The sequence below is a fragment of the Drosophila kikkawai genome, chromosome X, assembly GCF_030179895.1.
Source record: "Drosophila kikkawai strain 14028-0561.14 chromosome X, DkikHiC1v2, whole genome shotgun sequence".
NCBI lineage: Eukaryota > Metazoa > Arthropoda > Insecta > Diptera > Drosophilidae > Drosophila > Drosophila kikkawai.
In genome coordinates this window covers 8,266,787-8,289,228 of record NC_091733.1, presented here as the reverse complement: position 1 = coordinate 8,289,228, position 22,442 = coordinate 8,266,787, and the positions used below count along the sequence as shown (strand labels likewise).

The following is a 22,442-nucleotide window of genomic DNA, read 5'->3' as shown; positions in this document are numbered from 1 at the left end:
TAACCACCGATGCGAGTGCCCTCCCTATGGCCAATGTCCAACTTTGGGCATATGCACATCCATCTATATAGCCATGCACACATCCACACGTACTTAGATGGGCAACTCCAAACTGCAATTGCCAATGCTTAGCTTTGGGCCAGAAGAAAAGGAAAAACACAACAGGCCAAACAACAAACAAGCTGTTGGCGTTCAAAGTCCAAAAAACTATTTTGGCCTGGGCCCTTATTGCCAGCCTTTCAGCTCTTTAGCTGTTGGGTTTTTTAGCTCTTCGGTTCCTTGGGACTTGGGACTCTTCTTGGCCAGCTGAGCTTGATGGCCAGCTCGTGCTAAATTTAGCAGGAACCTGGGGACAGGGCCAAAACATGGCAACATAAACCGCGAAACCAGTTTTGGCTAGAGCCAGAGAGAAGGCTCCTTTTCCTGGTTGCTGGAAACTCCTTGGGATCTCCCCTGGGCAGAGCCCCCTTCTCTCTTTCTCTCTCTCTCTGTGGATACCCCCTTTTACGGAGCAGCACGCGTCCATGTCCATATCGCAATCGCTTCGTTTTTTTAAAGCCAAGTTTCTTGGCCAGAGCGAGCGGGGATTTGGCTGACGCAGCTTATAAATTTATGTGGCAGCCTTTTGATTGCCTTTATGCTGCCGTTTTTTTAACCCGTTTCTCTTTTTTAACTTGAGCACTTGAAGAAAAATAAGGTCGCTAAAGAGGCTAGATTTTTTAGAAGGAACTTGATGATTTTTTAAAGAGTAAACATAAGAAATTAGGAAGAAAAACCTTAGGAAAATATTCAAATTTATTTTATTTTAAGCGGATTTTTTTCTGTAAAATCCGAACATAAGTAAATATTATAATTTATTTTAGTTTGTTTCAACGTATTTCCAATTTTTTTAATATGAAAAATGCTTAAGAAATTAAGAAAATGTTCACATTTATTTTATATTGTGGGGATTTTTGTTTAAAAATTATTAGAAGAATTCTCTACAAAATACCAAAGTGTTCTTTATATTTTGGGAGATTTCCTTTGCAAAATTCTCAAGAAATTATTAGGATAATCTTGTAGAAAACATTGTTATATTCTTTTTATTTATTTTCTTCTCCTGTGTAGCTTTCTCTATCTCTGTCTTTGTGGCTTTTCTTCTCTCTCTCTCTCTCTTTTGGGCTCTTTAATTTGTGCACATAAATTGGCGTCCTAGCTCCGAAGATATACCCCCTGGTTGGTCCAAGTTTTATCTTTTAAAACTTAAAGGAAGAAAAAAAAGAACAGTATAAAAACCAGCTGCTGGTTTTTTATCCTTTTTAAATTTCAGCTGCAAGAGACAAGACTTTTAACTCAAGTCTTGGCAGAGGTCCTGCAAATGCAGATGGTTTTTTACCAAAATTGAAACAAGTTGAAAGAACTTGACAGGCATTAATTGAGGATACTTTTTTAACCTTTCCTTTTTAAGGGTTAATTGCAAATGAAAAGGGTAAATGAGTTAATGTGTTAATTATTATAATCGAGGGAAGTTTAGGCTAAGGTTTAGACAGCGGAAATTAAATATAAATTAAAATAAAGGAGAATACTAAAGATTATTAAAATTACTGGAATTGAAAGCTAATGTTTAGTCTTTTGTAATTTTTAAATTAAAGCTCATTTAAGGAATATTTAATAAAATATACAAATTAAATATATATTATTTTTACAATTAAATTCTTAAAGCTTTCCATTGTTTAGGCTTTCAACAGCTTATGTTTTCTAATATCTGTTGGAGAATCAAAGGAGTGGCTAGCCTCAGGCACCCACCATGGCTCACCAGTCTCCCTCCCAATCCCTGGCTATATATATATATATAAATAATGTCTAGCTTATAACTCCACCTGATCTAAGCAGGCATAACGAAATGAAAACCCCAACCAGAGGCTGATTGGGCAACGGTCGTCTTAATGTAGATCAAACTGCCGTGGCAACTGGAGGCGACCTTCCTTTCAGCCGCCAACTACTGCCACTGCCACGCCCCCAAAAAAAACTATAACCCCCCAACTGCGCCCATTTTCCCGGGGCCTAGCCTGATCATAATAAGCCGTGTTCTCGTGGAAAATTGCAAATTATGGTTAGCGGGAAATCGATGTGAATGCGTCAAGTGATTTTTTCAAAGCGGCAAATGAATTTCAAATTTTTACATTTCAATTTAATTAGCCAGCTGCAGGTGCACACAAACACACACTCGCACACACACACACACTCCTGTGTGTAGGAATGCCTAAGTAATTGCCACAATTTGTTGCACGACAAACAACAAGCAAACGCAGGCATTTGCGAATAAGAATTATCATAATTGTCAAAAGTTTTGTGAGTTGAAGCCACTTAAAAATGTTGAAATAAAGTGTGACAAGGGGGATTAAGAAATAGAGTTCAAATGCATTCATTATTTCATTATTTATTATTTATTTATTAGTACTTGTATCCTTTATTTATTTATTAGTACTTATATCCTTTATTTTGAGGCTTGATGATTTTATATAGATTTTAGAGCTGGAATTAAGGACTTCAAACGCCTCATTTTGTATTCATTTTAAGTCAAAAGTGGATAATTAAGAATTTGTTAAAAAGTGGCAATATTTTAATTTATACTATACTATAGGTTTATATAGGTTAATCCATGTTAATATCATAAATTCTTGTTCTTAAAATTCTCAAAATGAAAGCTAATTTACTTATGATAAGCGACAGCCAATTTATGACCGATTTATGGCGGTATATTCTTCTGACAGAGGCTGGAGAAGATCTTCCCCCAAGCCCTAAGCGGCTTTTGGGCATCTCTCGTTCCCGTTTCCCGCGTTTGTTCCCGCGTTCGTGTTCTGAGTCTTTTGTTTAATGATAAGCTCCCCATATCTTGAAGGCGCGCGCTCATCTTGGCTTGGCTTCGATTTTTCGATATTCGTGGCTTATTTTGGCGCGCAATATTCCCTGCTCCTGACTGCCCCGAGTGCCACATAAACAAGGCTTCTTCTTCCCTGGAGAAACTGGCCCCCAAAACAAAAGCCGCGCAAATGCAGCTAATGGGCCATGAACCAAGCATAAAAACAAAAACAAAACAACAATGCTCAACCCAAAAACAAAAACAAGAAAATAAGAAGCTGAAAAGAAGATGATAAAGATGCAGTGGCGCAGAAGATGCCACTTCAGCCTCCGGGTCTCCAGCATCACGAGCATAGCATATAGCATAAGGCATATAACTTATATATGCTTATGTGTATATGTATATATATACATGTACCCGTAGAACCCACATCGCCCCCGCTTTGGCCCCCTTAACCCGTTGGCAACCTCAATAACAATATTTTTTGTGTTGTTTACACGAATAAAAACAGGTTTCAATGTTCTTTAAAATTAAAAAAATAATATAATTCAAATAGAAGAAAATGATTTAATATATTATTTAAAATATGCTAGGTAAATATAAATTATAAACTATTTTTATTTTAGTAGAAAATAAATTTTCTAAAGGTTTTTCAAATACATTTTCTTTAACCAAATTTCTTGAAATTAATTTGATATACAAAATAATCATTTTTTGATATACATTATTATGCAATTTATTATAAAAAATAATATAAAAAATAATAAATATTTTTTTAGTATAAAAAAGGAACTATTTAAAAAATTTGTAAATGCCTTTATCCTAAATAAAATGCCTTAAAAATTTTTTTATAAAAAATATAAATAATTTAAGGCATATACAAAGTCTATATTTTTGTTGTAATTTTTTATTTATTTATTTATTTAAAAATGTTTAAACTTTATTTTGTTGGTGTATTTATCGCGTTTCTCTCCGATCTTTTGTACCTTTTTGGCGGCTGCTACGATCGCTGCTGCTGCTGCTTGTTGCACGTTGATTTTGGAACGGCGACAACGGCGTACAAAACTCGTTAAGTTGAAGTCTTGAAACGTGTTTTTCGTTTGCCTTCTGCGCCTTATTTCTCATTTACGTATTCTGCTGTGCCTTTTCTGCCTTTTCGTTTTTATACCCTTGCAGGGTATTATAATTTCAGTCAGAAGTTTGCAACGCAGTGAAGGAGACGTTTCCGACCCTATAAAGTATATATATTCTTGATCAGCATCAACAGCCGAGTCGATCTAGCCATGTCCGTCTGTCCGTCTGTCCGTCTGTCCACCTGTCCGTTTCTACGCAAACTAGTCCCTCAGTTTTAAAGCTATCTGAATGAAACTTTGCATATAGTCTTCTATATGCTCTCACTGCTATATATGTCGGAACGGGCCGGATCGGACGACTATATCATATAGCTGCCATACAAATGTTCGATAAATTTTTAGGAAAAAAATTATAACTTTGCTGTTTTTCAATATTTTTCCATCATTTTTTAGATATGGCCATTTTATATTATTTTAGAATTTTTGTAAAAATTTTATGAAAATCGGACGACTATATGATATAGCTGCCATAGGAACGATCGGGAAATTAATAGGAAAAAAATTATTGCTTCGTTGTTTTTCAACGTATTTTTATCTACTCTAAGATATAGGCTTTTTTTATTATTCTACAATTTTGGTATAAATTTTATAAAAATCGGACAACTATATCTTATAGCTGCCATAGAAGCGATCGGTAAATGTATAAAATATGTAAAGCTGGGAATGTAAAACTATAACTGTCAAACTGTAAACATAATAAGTATAGGTAAAATGTAATGAAACACTGTTTTGTGAGTCTTTTCAGCATTTAAATCTATAATATAAACATCGAAACCAATCTGCAAGGGTATACAAACTTCGGCGTGCCGAAGTTAGCTTCCTTTCTTGTTTGTTGTTCGTTTTCTACGCTACGATCTTAACATTCGCCATTTTGTCTTTTGGGTTTGAGTCCGAAGCAAGCTAGTCTTGGAGATTTCTTGTTTTTCGTTGAGTTTGGCTTGAAGCAAGCTCCAACTTGGCTTGCCCTGAAAGTTCATTTGCCGGGGAAATTAAGAGGGGCTTGAGAAAAGAGTAAATTTCCCCTTTGCCTAAAGGGTAATTTACTCAGCTTGACTGAGAGAGAGAGAAAGCTTTGCTGAGAGAAGTTCGAAGTTTGAACTTCGAAGAGCCAAAAGGTTTTCGAACTTCTAGGGATATAAATGTTGATATTTCATTTTAAAGTATAAAATGTTTAAAAACCCATTTAATAAGCTTTCATTTGTACAATACATAAGTACATGTTCTTTCATTTTTCTAAGTTTTTTTTTTTTATAAATGTGAGCTTCGTTACTAGAAAAATCTGCAGGAAAATGCAACAATATTGCAACATGTTGACTTAAGCTATTAAATTTATACATGAAAGACAACGAAAATTTAAAATATCATTATTTTAAGACAAAAACTAATTTAAAATACTACATTATATTTATTTAACAAGGTTTTTATTAAGTTTTCTTGTTGATAAAGCTGTTTCCTATTACCAATTCGCGCCCAAAAGTAGGCACTGACTTTTGCAATCCAGCTTAAACTCTGGAAATATCCCAAAAGCGTCCACAAAATTTCCCATTTGAGCCGCCGCCGAGTTCGAATTGCGAGCTCGAAGGGGAAATTGTGTTTGGAAACTGAGCGTTGGGTCAGTGTTGTTTTTTTCGCTCTCAACGAAAGACGTTGCCGTCTCGCCCCGGCAGTTTCGTTTATTTTTATTGTTTTTTGTGTTGTTGTTTTTTTGTAACTTGCAAAACATTGAGAAGAATAAAACAATTTTGTTTGGTCGAAAGTGCAGCAGTGAAACGATGAAAAAATAGGAAAACTAAAGAAATGAATTACTTTTAAAAGCAAGAAGCTCTCTCTATCTCTCCCTGCTCTGAGGGCATCTTCAAAGATGACTGTGTGTGTGTGTGCTGTGTGTGAGCGTGACATTAAAGCCAAAACAAAATAACAACTAAGCTGAAAAGTAGAAAAACCTTAACTCAAAGCAAACAGGTGCGAAGAAAGAAAAAAAAAAACTGAAGAAGCAGCTCCGAACAAAGTTGCTCAAGAACAACAACAAAAAGAAGAACGCAAAGGGTTGCCGTTGCGCGGCAACTTCCCTTTTGGGCTTCCCCTTGTGCTTCCACTTCCTCTCCATCTCCATCTCCATCTTCTGCTTCTGCTGCGGAAGTGGCAAAAGGATATCAGAAAAAAACATCAACAGAAACATGTGCTAAAAACTAGCAAGTTTAGAGAGGAAAAACCCACGAAATATGGATACGGTGGCCATTAAAACGTCGCTGCCACATGCCTCACTAGCGGCACAGCAGCAGCAGCTAATGTTGCAACAACCTCAGCAGCAGCAACAATTACAAATGCAACTGCAACAAACAGCAACAAATTCTACAACAAGTTCGGCCCTCAATGCCAAAAACAATATTGGCGCTTTTTTTCAAACCTGCAAGGTAAGAAGATCAAAGAAAATTAAGAAAAATTATAGAAAATTATGGGTTAATAATTAAAAACTCATTAAAAATATAGGACATTAAAGAAAACTCAACAGAAAACTAAATAAAATCTAAAGAAAATAGAGGAAATTAAAGAAATCTCAACAAAAACTTAACAATAATGAAGGAAACAGTTTAAAAATATATTTAAAAAAATAAATAAAAGTTAAAGAAACTCAAAAAACTTAATAAAATGTAAAGAAAACTCAGCAAAATATAAAAAAAAAAACCTTTAAAAATAAACTCAGCAAAAACTATAAAAAAACAACAACTACTGCCAAAGAACGAGGTCATTTGGGTTCAAATTTCTGTAGGCACAACCGTAAAAAGCATTTTCCGAAACTGTCACACAAAAAATACCTGCTTTCTGGCTTCTCTCCCTCTGTATTCTCCCCTCCCCCCCTTTCTCTAATTCCCCAATTCCCTGTTCTCTATCTCTATTTGGACTTCCCAGAAAAAGTAAGAAATTAAAACGCAACTGCAGTTGACAATAAAAAGTCACAAAAAAAATGAGACAATTTTCAGTGGGCGCACTTTTTAATTGTGTCTCCCGAAAAGAATAAAACTAACAAAAAATAAATACAAATAAAATGCGAGGCAACGAGGCAGAAAGAAAGGTTCTAAGGGGAAAGGGAAAAGGTTTACAGGAAAAGTATAATTTAGACACAAGAAATCAAAGGTTCATCGTTAAGATCATAAAATATATATAGATTGAAGTAAAAGTAGGGAGAGATAGGGAGAGTAAGAGAGTATTCTAAGAAGGGCTTAAAGGGATACAGACAGGAGAGATTACAGAGACAGGATCAGCTAAGGAAACCTAAGGAAATAAAATGTTTAGGAAAAATCCCAGGAGAAGCTGTTACAACTTTTAGGTTTATAATTAAAAGGAAACCCAAAAAAAGGGTTATATAACTTGTGGTTTAATTTTGAATAGGAGAAACAAAAAAGTACCCAGAGATTCTTTGAATTTAAACTCTTTAAAATAACTAAAGCCCAATCAATCTTCAAGAAAATCATTATAGAGAATTATAAGCTTCTTTGATGATAAACTTTCTTTGAAGAAAATCACCAAAGTGCTTTGAATATATATGAATATGAATACCATTATAATTTGATGCTAAGATCAGCTTATAACAACCAAGATATGATCATCAAGAAGCTGCTAGACATTAAAAGAAAGCAGGGCAACATTAGGAATTGGTTTTCTGGAGATTTAATTAAGCTATGAAGAGAGGTCAGCTCCATGGAAATGAAGGTGCAAATTAAGTCAGCCATCTCGGAACTGTCATGATTATAACTCCCTGAAGTTGTCATGTTGATCATGTAATGGACCTTACCCAACTCTCCGAAAGAAACCTCACCCGAAAGTTAAGACCCGTGAAAAGACAAACACAAGAAAAAAATAAATAAACAAGGCGAAAAGTGAAGCATTTATAAGGCGAGCGACCAGTTCCATTTACGCCACTTGCATAATCCACAAAAAGTTGGTACCAGACCAGAGACTATAACTAGGCCTATTTATGATTACAGAGAAAGAAAATATAGCTACGCCTGTTCGTGATTAAAGAGAAAGAAAATACATAAGTATAAATATGAAAATTAAATTAAGATATATATTATATTTAATATAATTATAATTGTCTCTCCTGAAACAATTTACTGAGAAAGGAAATATATGTTTAACTATGAAAATAAATATAAATAATATAAAATATAAATATATATATTTTATAAAATTTAAAAATACATATAACTATGTAATTAATAATTCTAATTTTTATAGAAATTTCCGTTGCCTTGCCTGATTTCTTGGCCGATTTCTAGCAATCAAAATTATTATATTTTGATTTTATATTTATTATTATACTGATATTATATATTAACATTTTTCTCCTTATTCAAGTTCATATCCTGTGGCTCTCCCTTAGATTTTTTTTTGGCTTATTATTTATAGTTTTCTTCTTGTTTTTGTTAAATTTTCTGTACATTTATTACTCTTGTTGCACAAGTGCACGAGGGTTGATAGATGGTGTTGTGGCACTGCCTGTTTGTGTCCCGTATCTCAGCGGGTGCACCACTTGAGATCAGATCGAAGCCCGAGATGGATCTGGGTTTCCTGGCTTCGCATCGGGTTTGGTTCCTTTCTTCTCCTGCTCCGAGCGTGACACAATAATGCTGGGATGTGGGTTAAGGGACAAAGGCCCGGCGGCACTACCTGCTGCTCGCTCCGCTTCTACCTGTCACGGCTTCCCCTGTGTTTATCCTGGGAAATATCTAAAACTGTTGCTATTACCAGACCCGGGCTACCTCCCACCCCTTCCCTGCGCTGTCACAAGTCTCTCGTTAAACATTTCGCTTTAATTTAATTGAATTTCCTACGCCGACGTGCTCTTGTTGCTTTTTGCTGCCGTTTCCCTGGCTCTGGCTCTGGCTCTGAATTTGCCTTTTCTGCCTAACTTAATTATGTCAGCCAGCCAGCAAGCATTAACCCCAGCGTGCCGCAATTGTTTTACGCTCCACTAAGAGACTCGACTCACACGGGTTAAGGTGTACGTGTACTATGTAGTATGCGCGGAAGTGAGACAAGCACAAACTTACACACATTTTACATTTATTTCCAAAGGAATTCCACACATAAAACTAGCAGACAGACATTGTATCGTATGCTAATCAATTCGAATGAGGCTGCGATCGGTTCGATCCGGCAGTGGGGGAGTTGGGGTCCACATAGCTGGGTATTATCATATACACAGAGAAGAAATTTGTACTTTTTAGATAATTTAAAATCTATAAAAGGTTAATAAAGCCAGGAAATACTTAAGAAATCTGAAAAACGTTAAGGAAACTCATGAAATTGGTGAAATTGTTGTGGGTTTATTAAATATATCTATATTGTATTTATTATATTTTTTTAAATATATATTAGTTATTTTTTAGATTTTTTAAAGGGAATTTCCCTTAGATTTTGTGGGATATTTTTTGAGGTTATTTTTTTTTCACTTTTTGGCACGTTTATCACAAAAATATATTTGATATAAAATAACATTTTTTTTTTTAATAGCAATTTCGAGCCTATAATATTTTCCCCCAGTGCCTCAGGTGGCCTTAACAACAACAGCAAATATGCGCAGCTGTGCGCCGCTATCGAAGGCATCAGAAATCACAAATCGAAGATCAGAAAATCTGAAAAATCCCAATATGTTGCTAGCCAGCAGCAAGACAAACACTTGAAGCCGCAGCAACAGGTTGCTGGTGGGGCCGAGAGCTGTGAGTTGGGCATAAATTATGATCAAAGTTAAAATATGTACTTTTTCAATTTATCCGCTTCTTCTTCTTCGTCTGTGGCCGACTTATCGCTTTGAAGGGAAATTTTTGGGCATTTTATTTTTTCTGTTGACTGGTTTTTGGTTTTTTCGTAACTTTCACAAAGCAGCATTTATACGTTTATTTTGACCGAAAGGAAAATGCAAAGAAAACTTGTACTTATTTTCCTGGTTGCCGTTTTGCCATTAGCCTTAGTTCTTGTGCCTCATCTCTGATATTTCGATTATTTCCTCCACTGCCTGGCCCACTAAGCCCATTGAGCTTATGTAACCAATGGAGACGAGACTCTTGGCAAGTCATGGCCACCAAAAAAGAGCCAACAAATCGGTTTCAAACATCTACCAAATGCGGGAGAAACGGTGGGTAGGGGAGAAGAGCGATCAATTGTGCAAAATAATAGGTTTTAAAACTGAACAAAGGTAACCAGAAAGGTGACAGAAGAGGAATTTTTATAAAAGATTTTTTGTATGATAGATTTTTTGTTAAACCTTAATTTAATATTATATTTAATTTTGATTTAACCCTTTCAAAATAAGACTCTACACTAGTTATTCAAGCCCAACAATAAAGATTTCTTAGCCACATTTTAGCCTTAAGGGTTAGCACCTGTCATGGAGCCATAACTTGGAAATAAAAAACAACAAAATGATGGCCAGTTAGCCACTGGACACCCACCATGTTTGACCGAATAGTTGCACTTCCGCTGGAGCAACACGTGGGTCGTGAGCCACCCACATTTGGCCGAAAAAAAAACTTTAAATTAATTAAAGCCAACTTTTACAGTGTGTGGGCTGCAAGAGGGCGTGGTGATATCAGTAGCTCCAGTAGCACGTGCTATGGTATAAAAAGCAGTAGAAGGCGAAGGGAAATACATGAAGAAAGAGGAAAAACAAATACTACAGAAGAGGAAAGAAAAGAGAGACAAGACTCCACTAATGACTTCCTATTTTGGCTGAACTTGTCAATTTGAGACTTGGACATCGATGGGACGGGGATTAATTGGCTTACAAAATGCCCAAAAAAAGAAATAGAAGACAGGAAATAATTTCCCTGATGCCGCTATGCATCTTATTTTAAGTATTTCTTTTCTTTGTGATAATTCCCCGTTCTTGTCGCTTCCTGTTGAAAAGTTCTTTTAATTTCCCTTTTCCTCGGGACTTTTAAGCTTGACTGGGTTTAAACCTTTCTTAGACCTTTTTCACATATTCCTGACAAGCTTAACGCCTTGTTTTTAGCACCTTATGTTAATAGCTTCTCAAAAGGTCTCTCAAGTTTTTATTTCCCTCTCTCCCCCACTTTGAGGCGTCTCTCCTTGATTTTCTAGCTGGTTCCTAAAAGTTTCCCTATCAATTTTTTGGCTCTAGTATACATACACACATCTGTGGTCAGTTGAACCTTATTTTTTTGTGATTTTTTTCGTATTTTTTGGCTGACCAGGCATTTCTTTTCACACACACAAAAAACAGGCTCGTGCTGGAAGCTGTGCAGCTGGGATCCCATCAGATTTGGCTTGATGCCGAGCCTAGGTTTTCTAACCAAACTGGTTTTTTTGGTTGGTTTTGGCTTTTTGTTGCGTTATTTCGATGTTCGATTTTTCGGGGAATTGCTCCAAATTGAATGGTACTTTTCGGACATTAGATCCAACGGCGGCGGCGGGGCTTTCACCGAACATAATAATTACAGGCCTTGGCAGGGCCTAATTGATAGATCCAACCACTTGGGGGGGGGGGGGGGGGGGGGCGCATGATTCATGCCAGATGAACTCTGACTTCGAAAACGAAACGAAACCGAAGCCAAGCGGCGGAAAAAAGGCCGCCAAAAATTAAGCTGGCCCCAAAGAAAGAGAGAGAGACGGGTTTTCCAGTCTCCAGTCTGGTGCACCGAAAAAAAATATGAGCTTAAATTATAAATTTTTCGTTGTAGCAGGCAGACCAGTCTCCGTTTCAGTCTCAGATGAGTCTGGAAGCTTGGAGCGTACCAAGATTTTGGCTTAAGCCTTTTGTTTTTGGGTTTTTGCAGCTTTGTGGCCAAGTACGAAACTGGTTTATACCAAATACCCGTTTTGTGACGCGACTTTTGGCCAAGTCTGGGCTCTTGGGCTCTCTCTTGAGCCTTTGTCTCCGATCTTTGGCAAGATGGCGTCGTCGCAACTGGTTTTCCAGTCGCTCTTCTGTTATACACACATCTCTGAGATTTCTCACCTTGCCTCACTTGTATCTCTCTCCCTCACACACACACACGCTCTTATACCCACTCTCTTTCCCTTTTGCTCTTGCAGGTCTTGTGGCACCTGGACGCCTTTCGACGATCGTTTCGCGGCCTAAATCAGCATGTTTGCGGTGGCCAAGACTGTATCTTTTGCGCTCTAAAGGTAAGTTCGAAAAACCATATACACGATAGTTAGCCAAGACAACAACCTGACTGAGAACAGTTTGATTTTCAAAGTTAATCAAGAAAATGAAAATTAAATATTATATTTAACATTAAAAGAAAAACATTTAAATATTAAATATAAAATTATTTAAATTTAATGCTTTATTTTGTAAACAAATATTTTATAAGTGAAAACTTAAGCTTATATTTATGGTTTATATTTGAGCCTGGAAGCTCAGAGCTGGCTTAATTTTTTGATTACGTTTTGAAGAACAAATAACTTAATATTATAAAAAAAATGTATCAGAGAACCCAAGCAAAATGATTTAAAATTTTATTATTAAATATTAAACATTTTTGCTTATCAAATTCGAACTCGAATTTCATGAAAGCAAAAATTGCAGCCTGCTTTTAGGCCGCCCGACAGCGTTAGTTCCAAGTTCCGCCAAAGGCTTTACATATGTGGCGCAAGTCTAGATGGATAATGCTCAGAGGAAAGCAAATCTTTAGGCTGATTTTTGGCTAGAATTTCCCTTAGAAAACAGGAAATTAGACAGAGGAAAAATAAGGTTAAATAAAATAAACTAAGGTTGTGTTGATTTCTCCCAGCAACTGACATCTAAAGGCGTACAAAATTTTATTATATTAGATTTTATACAAAAATAAAAAATGTATAAAAATAAATTTTTAAACAAAAATTAAATAAAAATTGAAGTAAAGAAACCCCCAAGCTGAAGTCAAAACCCAAACTGAATCATCATTTTTTCACACACTGCCTCCTTGTCCTTGTCCCTGTCAGCTGTTCAAGTGCCCCTTTGTTTTGGTATTCCTTCTTTTTCCTTTATATTTCCTTCAATTTTCATTTTCCCACCGTACGTATAGGAAAATCCAGGCATAAATCCTGGCAAACCCCGAAATGCAACATTATTTTTCATATCCTACCTGGCCTGAGCTGAGCAGCAGCAGGTTCACACCCCCTCCACAAGGGTTTTTCAACGGTTTTCCACCGGTTTTCCGCCTGCTTTCCACATGCCTATTCGGCTATGGTGTTGGTGGTGAGATCCTGGCCCAGGATAATGCCAGGTTCACCCGGCACCCCCGATCCCATGTAGCGTGACGTTCGGGCTCCTGCCCCTATTAATTGCGGCTCATTTGTCCTGTTCTCACCTCGTTAAAACATAAATTAAGCCAAGAGTCACTGCACAATTATGCAAATGCATTTCCAGGTTACAAATTAAAATAGTAACTAAAAAAAAGGATTCTTTGAGAGTTTATATTTGATATTAGGAGCTCAGAAGTGGAATATCATATTAAATGAAATTATTTTAAATATTTTAAGGAATAAATTTAATAGAAAATATTACAAATTCCCCCTTGATCTTAACTCTTCAAAAAGAATCACGAGATTAATAACTAATTCGTTCAGCCTTAAAACCCCAAGTCATGTGTCTTTAACCGATATGCAAAATCATGAAAACTGAGGAAAAACTGTATAGAGAAAAGCCGAGTGGATCTGTTCCCCCTACTCTCCAAAAACAGGGGGGATCCTCACAAACCAGACCAGAGGATGATGATCATCGTCATCATCTTCATTAGCAGGGTCTTCGTTATGGTCAGCGTGAAGCAGGAGGAGGAGGAGGAGTCTATAGCTTCTTCTGCCTTCGTGTTAGGCCGCGGGCAAGCGACAAACTCGTGACGTTCCGGAAAAACTCTGAGCAGCAACAAGAAAAATATATAAAAAAAAAAAGAAGAAGAAAAGAGCGCTACTGAGCGGGACTGTACTTTTCGAGAAACAGGGTGTTCACTGAGCGTCGCTCTCTCTCTCTCTCTCTCTCGCTCTCAGCTCTTCAAACATTGATGACGTCGTCGTCGTCGCCGTGGAAAGTGTTGGGTTTGTTTTTGTTTTGACTGGTGTACACCTTGAAGACGAGTTTGTTAGGAAGGGAATCCATGGCAACACACATTAAACGATGATGGGGTTGCCTTTGTCTTGTATGTTTTTCTTTTTTTGCATTAATTATGCCGGCGTTCTCTCCGCCTTGGCTTCTAAATTAATTTTTCTTACAACCTGCACCTTCTACCCTCCACCTTTACTTAACCATTTCCCGCGGGAAGACGTCGACGTCGACGACGACGACGACGACTATTTAATTATGAAAATCGTCGAAGACATTGGCCTTTTTGGCTGGGAAACTCCCACGATTGCGATCGCATTTTGACCAGCATTCAGCGTTCCCCACGCTTGTGGCCACTGGAGGGTTAAGAACGGGCGAATGAGGCGAATGAGGCCTTCTTACTGCCTCAGAAGAATCGTCTCCGACGGAGCCCGCCCTCGGTTATGCCTCAATGCACAATTCCCATTAGGGAACTTTTCACGAAAAATCACTCTCATCCGCTGCTCAAAATAAAAATGAAAACCCCGGTCGGTGGCAGGGGTAAATGTGATCAGCGACAAGGACAAAGTCATTAAGACTGAGTCCTGTCTACGCGGAAAAGGCTCATTCACAAGGTCTAGACCGTATTTAAGGATCATTATGAAGATCAGCGCACACAGAATCGCAATAAAAGTAATATCTTAGAGCTAAATACTTGTCTATATTTTATTTAATCATTTTTAAATGGTTTTCTATAAATTTTATTTTTAATTGGGTGGATTTTCAGGCCATAACGCAGGCTTTAAGAGAATTAAAAAAAATAAATAAGTAAAAAATCGTTTAATGAATAAATTTCTTATAGCGAAAACTTGTACAACAAATTTATTTATTAAAATATTTATTTATTTATTTTTTTAGGTTACTATTTATATTTGAATTTTCTTTTTCCTTGAAGATTTTTGTACAATTTATATTTGGTTTTATAATATATGGTATTATGACACTGTACCATATATTAAATAATTAAATAAAAATTTTACAAAAATATTAAAGAAAAAGGGAAATATGTTATGTTTTTATTTATATTAAAATTTTTAATTAAGTTGCTATGACTTATCATATCATATTATGTAATAATCATAGCGTACACACAAGATTTTTTATATAATAATATCAACAATGGTATTATGACTCTACATTTATATGTTATGACACTGTCTTATATCTTTGATTCCTCGAAGATTTCATTTCAAATATAATGACTTTTCTTTCTCTGCACTATCCCTTCAGAACCCCTAAGTACTAGGCACTGTTTGCCTTTCAAGAGTATCTCCAGACTATCTCCAGATACTCCAGATTTTTCTGGCCCTAATCTCGAATGAATCCAAGCAAGTGCAAACAAACAAATGTTTCTCAAGGGTTTTTCTTTTCGGGGTTTCTTTGTTTGCCCAGCGCGGGGCCATAAAATAAAAAAGAAATTAACATGAACAAAGGTAGGATTGCATAGTAGGTACATATAAATATGTAAACATGTGTATATATACATATATATAGGCTTGATTTGGGCTGGGCACGAGCGTGAAAGCGTTGCAGGTGCTAATGGGAGCCAGGCAGCTCCTTGGCGGAACCATAAAGTCCCCAAAGATCTCCCTGAGATTTCCATCAGGGTGAATTTTTATTTTTTAGCATGATTCACTCTGCTTCTTGGCCATGTTAAAAAAACCCATGGCTGGGGGTTTAATTTTGTCAAGTCTTTACAGTCGTTTATCTTTTCAATTTATGCGACATTCGACGTGCGACTTGAAGGTTTTTTGTATTTCGTTTATTATTTTTTATATTTTGTAAAACAGAAATGCAGCGCCCATTAATTATTGAATAGTTTCTTAATCACTTTCTTGATTTGTTTCTCTCTCTCTATATATATATTTTTCATATTTCTTGGCTAATTTTTCAGTTGACATATTAGAGAAAAGAGAACTCGCCAGGGCTATCCATCAAATGGTGACTTGGCCTTTGTCTTTGCTATCCGATTTCCATAGTCTCAAGCTTAAAGTTTGATTGATCAGGGTTCTGGCTAAAGAAAGAAGATGATATATCAAGTGGAGTTTGTTTTTTACAGTTTTATAAGTGTTGTATATAATTTATTTAAAAGGGAACTAGTTTTTGGGGAAAAATAGGACTTCCTTTAGCTCTCTTCCTGTATATATATTTTCTGTTTTCATTGAATTTATATTACTTAAACATATTTTTGCAAATAATAAACCCTTTCACCGCTGCATCCTTCAAGTGCAATTGATTTAAGACCCACCAAGCAATCAATCAATTGCCATGAGTCACCGCCAGCCTCTTCTCCAGTCTTGAGTCATGGAAATTGTGGCGGGTGTCGTCGAGCATAAAAAAAAGCATACAAAAAAACATAAGAAAAAACCCAGCGAAGAAAGACAAGGCGGCATTCTTCTTAATTCGGAGAAGAGAAGACAGAGAGATGAAGAGCTGCAGAGTTGGGGGGAGAAGATAGTGGTGGTGCAGCATCTTTATGACCCGATAAACCGAACTGGAACGTGTCTTGCATTTCCCATTCCCTTTGGCTTTTCACTCACCCGCAACTCAGATAAAAAATCAACAAAAATTTGGTTTACATTTTGGGGTTTCTTGGAGTTTTCTGAGGGGTTTTTCTTTTTTGTGGGTGAAGCAATTCTTTCTTTTTATCTTTAAATGAAACTAGAAAAGATTAACCAGAATTAGTAACTATTAATTTTAAGCTAATCAATAGTAACTATTAAAAAGTAACTAGTAAATCTAAAGTAAATCCCTTAGGCCTTTTAAGACCCTTTTTTTGCTGTGCTTGATTGAAGGTTCAATTTCTTAAGATTTTCTTTGGAATTGCTGGGTTTTTTTTTGCCAGGCTGACTCATAAAACCAAGTCAAAGAGATCTATAATCCCCAAAGACTCAAAGACGTTGGACACTCCATTATCTAAGAGGATGATTATGATGATTTCCTTTGCTGCATTTGTCACTTGGGGTTAAGAAACAGGGTGCCTAGAGTCTGGAAATCACGACAGAGAATCAAGAGAGAGACATAGAGCAGAGTCTTGTCTCTCCGGCTTACCTGCTCGGCCAAGACGTTTACCTGTTTTCTGGCCCACAACAAGGTACAAGATACTCCCCCGTTTGGGTTTGCATTTGGGTTTTCGATTCGATTCGGTTCGGGTTCGGGTTTGGGTTTGCTCAGGTGAGTTGAGTTCCCCTGGTTGTTGATATAACCGAAACCGAAGCCCAGAACCTGAGTGGTTCGTTCCTCTGGAAACCAGTTTCTCTCACAGTTCTCTCTCTGTCTCTCAGCAAAGTGCTCTGGCTTTGGCTCTGGTCTCTGGCCAAAACGAGTTTCAGTTGCGAGACAAAACCTACTCAGTGCAGACGTGTTTCTTCGCAGTTTCTTCTAAGAAAATCTCCAGTTGCAGCTTCTTTTTTTTTCAAAGAGAAAGAGAGCCAGAAAGAGATTCTTCCCGCGCGCGGCAAATAAAGAACGCCGATTCCCCCCAAAAAGAACCAGCACGAGTTGGAGTTTGAGTACTGCTGATTATATATATTTTTTTCCGAGTGCCTGCAAAGTTTACAAACCACAAACAGACTTGTTTGACTGGCCCCAAAAAAATACAAAAAAAAAGTGCAAAAAGTTGTCTAAAAAAATAAAGAAATAACCATTGGATTTATCACAACGATCTGCGCATGTGGAATATATCTATTTTGTTGGCGTAAGTTGAGAACTAAAGAGTGTGTGGCCAGTATTTTCGGAAGGCTTAGAGCAGCTCAACAAAGGAACCAACCAACTACCAGTTTTTTGATATTTTTTTGGGTTATCGATTCTATAATTTATAATTTATCCAACTCGAATCTCCCATGCGGGTCTTAGACTTGTTTCGCCGTTGTATTTTTTATGCTGGCCTTTTGTGATGAGGAGCTGAGGAGATCTCTTTTGGTATGTAAATGCCAGGGCCAGAAACCTGTAGCCGTCGCACAACAGTGGCCCCTCGCTAAGGCTGATGCGGAGAGGCCTGTGCTAATGCCAATATGCATTTATGCGGCTTATTAAAGATTAATCTGAGCAAGGCACGCAGGCTTATTTATTTTCCAAGCAGGGTAACCACTTGTCTTTCCCTAGGGAAAGTCCCGGGTAATCACGCGATGTCTTCTAGCATTTAAAGTGCAATTTTTTACCCTGAATAATGGTTGGGTTCTTTCAATTTGCATGGGGAGAAGACACTCCTTTAATTGAAATGCAAGGAGAGTTTCGCTTGATCATTACCATTCTTGTGATCATCTTGGAGGAGAGCCATCGATAGGCCAGTTGAGTTCTTTCTTGGCCAAGTCGCATATTTATGGTTAATTCTTCGTGGGGCCCCCGAACGCATGTCTGGCATATGTAAATATTTGAAATGAAGTTGGGATCAGCCTTCTACGCTTGGCACTCGGCTCACGTGCGCCATAGCAGGTTGCTGTTAACCCTGTTTTACACTGAGAAATGTTTCTAAATATAGAAGCTAGAACAAGTGGTAATGATAGCTCTTTATTTTGGCTAAGAAGTTCGGCCAGTTTAGAGCCACCTAAAATGAGTTTAAAGGCACGTCTGCCTGTCGATTAGTTAGTTCTTTGTTTTTTCATCACAGAACGTGACCTGAAGCTTCCTTTTTGAAGAGTTTGTTTATTAAAGATACCTAGGAAATACTTGTAAAGGCAGGTTTTTATTGAATAATATTTTATTAAATTATTTTTCCATTAGTTTATTATATTATTTCATTTAATATATATAGAAAATAGTTGGTAAATTTAGTTGTTCTTCAGGTTTTGGCCTGCCTGCTTTCTCTCTCAAAATCTAACATTCAAAATCTGGGTTTCGAGAAGGAATATTTAATTTATTTAGTGAATGCAAAAGGTGTCTCATTTTTATGACTGTTTCTTATTAAAAATATAAGATAAAAAATATATAAAACATACAATATATACCAGCTTTTCTAGCAGTGTCTAAGCCTGTATCATTTATCTAACTGCCAACGCCGCTGGAAGCCTCTCCTTTTGCCTCTCTCCCCTGGAGGCATTTTTTGTGTGTGGCAGGTTGCAGGTTGCACGTGTGTTGTTCCCACATTGCCATTACAGGTCTTACCTGCCGTGCAGTTTACCTTTTTCTATATATATACATCTTCTTTTTTTTTTGTGTTGCAATCTAAAGAAAAATCAGCAGAATCGGGCAGCTAAATCTGGCATCTTCAGGTAGTACTTCTTATGGTACTTGCACTTTGGCTGAGAAAAAGGTCAGTTCTTTTTGGCTTTTGTTGTCGACTGTAATTGCGGAAGCGGCGAAAACATTTGCCCATAAAATTCTGTTAACAATTAAGTGGCGTAAATCATGGCAAAAAAAAAGCTGCAGAAAAATATAATATGAAAAAACAACAACAACAGACAGAAGCTGGGGGTAGCAGCATTAATAATAATAAATGAAAACATTTATGTGGCTGCAGGCCAGTTTGTTAACTTGTTTTGCATTTTGAGAGACAAGAGCTTAAGTGTAGCTTTGTGGCTGTATCTGTATCTTTGGCTTTGTATCTGTATCTTTCGCTTTGTATCTGTATCTATCTCTCTTGGCGTTTGAGGTGTGCAAAGATCTATAAATAGTGGCGGTCTCAAGGACTGCCAGTTAACCAAGTCTGGCAAATCAAAAAAACCAAAACTCGAACTCGAAAACATGAAATACAAAAGCCAAATAACAGGGCATTTTAGACAGATTTTGTTGGCTTTTAATATTGTTAATAATATTTACAATTTCCAAAGAAAGAATGCAACTTTAAGCTGCTTTGAGTTTCCCAAGAAAATATCATCATTTGTATTTGTGGCTACGCAATTTAAAGATCTATATCTGTTTACTTTTTGGCCAAAACGATTGGCCAATTGCCTGGCTAATTGCATGGCCTAAATGATTCGCCAACTGACCAGATCCCAGCTCCCTTTTGTGCGTTTTAAAAATGGTAATTAAAGATCATGACGCGTGACTCTCTGGTGGACTCTGTAACCAAACTAATTAGCATGCAACTGTTTTGTCCATTGAATGGACAATTAAATATGTTAAAAAAGCAAGTGCAGGCGTAAGTAGGGGAAAAACAATTAGGAAATCACTCAGTTTTCCCCCCTCCACCACCTGCTGACCAAAACCAACTTCCGCTCGCCAACAGCATTGTCGGCTTTTCCGCTTATTAAACATTTTTTTTATGTTTAGCGGCGGCGCACCTAGCATTTTCCAGAAATCCCGAAATGTCACACAAAAATATATATAGAAATAAATAAAAATAGTGCACTTGGGTTTTAGGTAGAACTTTGCTTTTCAATTACCTTTGTGTGTGGCTTTTTTATGGGTTTTTTTGTGTGTTTTTGAGATAAAAGTAATAATAATAATAAATAAACTTGTTTTGAAGTTGGTTGATTTTTCTATGAGAACATGTTTTAAAATTTTAAATAATTTCTTGTTCTTGTTCAAGCTTATTTCTTATTTACTTTACCTAAAGTATATAACGCTTAATATTCAAGGTTTTAAGTTATTTATTTTCCGATTTCCCTCGTACTTTACCCTTTCCCAAACAGTTGACAAGTGTTAATTGTGCCAATTACCCATTTGATTCCAGGTATTGCTTGTTTGTGTTTTTATTTTCATTTGTTCAGGTAAAAGCTTAACAAAAATATATATAAAAAGAAACGGAAAGAAAAATAAACAATAAATAAGAAAATATGTAAGAGAAGCTGGGTTAAATTTTAAGGAACCGTAGAACTTTGCATATTATATATATTTTTTAAGCCAAGTCAAATGTTCGTGTTCAGCCACTGCTGGCACTGGCTTTAAGCCAAAAACCATTGTAATTGGCCAAGATGCAAAATACAGAATACAGCAGACAGAAAACAGATAATGTCTAGAATTATAAAGCAATATAAAAATGTACAGAAATACAAAGAAATGGACAAAAGTACAAAAGGCGTTTACAGATCTCAACCATATGCGACATATGGCGTTGTGTCGTGACGCTCCCTGGATCCCTCGCTCTCCGGCAAGTCATTTAACTGGAGCTTGGGGCTGGGGAAACTGGCTAAATGTGGCTAAGTGGATATATGGCTATAATGATATATGGATATATGGATATATGGATATATGGTCTCTTGGCTCGGGTTGCCATCGTGTGGCACTTCATTTTCAAGGCGTCAGCGGTTGTCAGGCGGCAATATGTTATGGCAATATTAGGTTCGAGACTATAGACTTGAGCAAACTGCCAACTGCACATGCAATTCGCTTGTTCGCAGTTTGAAACACACAAAAAAAGCCGCTGAATCGCCACAATTGAAGTTTGGAGTTCATGTTTCTGGGGCGAATCGAGGAGAACTCTGGCCTGATGGACCGGTTTCTTAACAGCGAAACTTTCGATTGGCCGCAATTGAGGTCGAGATCGGTCGGCCAAAAGCGAAAGTCAAGTCCAGTCGTTGGCTCAGGGTGTGCCCAGAGCCAGAGTCTTCGGAGCTTAGGCCCAAGTGTCGCTGCTGATAAAACAAAAACCTGTCGCAGCTGTTAGTGATACGCGTGCCCGCCAGAAGTCCGAGTTCACGTTGAGACACTGCCAGAAAAAGAGTTTAGGAAAATGTTTAAAACAAATACAGTGCACAAAAAAGGGCACATAATTAGTATTTGTTTATATATTTAATTATTTTTTGTGAATTTTATTTAGCTATTTTTTTATTTGATCAATAGTTCAATTTGGGATAATAGAAAACATCGATATACCATTGATTTTTTTTTTATCGAAATTTAAAGCAAAATATTTTAATATGTCGATATATGATCGATAAAACGATATTCTGCTTGATTTATCGGTACAAATATAATATAAAAAATATATAAAATGAAAAGGTGTATAAAATCGATATTCTGCTTTATGTATTAAACCAATATCGATCGATAAAAAAAATATAAATAATTTCAACCAAATTGTTCGGTTAATTTATCGATTATTTATTGATACCATATTTTCTATATGATATCGAGAGCGACCTCAAGTTCTTCAAGATCCTCTTGTCTCACCCTTATTATTTACTTGTGGTATCCAAACACATCTCTGTAAATTTCTCTCTGTGTAAATCAGCCTTTTGGCCCAACTTCCTCTTTAATTGCTGGGGGTTGCAGTTTTTTCTTGCTTTTTTTATAAACCTTTTTTGTACTTTTTTTGGGGGCTGACTTGGCCGTTTTGTTGGCACTTCCGCTGCTAATTTCTTCGCCTTTTTTTGGGGTTTTTTCTTAGTTCTGTTGGTTTTGTTGAGCTGAGCGAGGCAATAATCGATTTGCCACCTTCCCTACTGGCCATAAAAAAAAGAGTTCAGAACTCGAGGGAATTTTATTTTAATTAAAAAAC

The 22,442-nt window shown here is 36.7% G+C and overlaps 1 protein-coding gene across 3 annotated transcripts in view; it reads left to right on the top strand.

Annotated features, from left to right (window-relative positions):
* ec (ubiquitin specific peptidase echinus) overlaps window positions 1-22,442 on the top strand; it is a 57,889-nt gene that overhangs the window by 27,850 nt on the left and 7,597 nt on the right. The window contains exons 1-2 of one of the 3 annotated variants that reach the window (XM_041775176.2): window positions 5,617-6,389; window positions 12,034-12,126. In XM_041775176.2, the coding sequence (XP_041631110.1) occupies window positions 6,198-6,389; window positions 12,034-12,126 (285 nt within the window). In that variant the 5' untranslated portion in view covers window positions 5,617-6,197. Of the gene's footprint in view, window positions 1-5,616; window positions 6,390-12,033; window positions 12,127-17,408; window positions 17,760-22,442 lie in introns of those variants that run through there. The other 2 variants (XM_041775175.2, XM_017173512.3) reach the window with 2 other exon arrangements.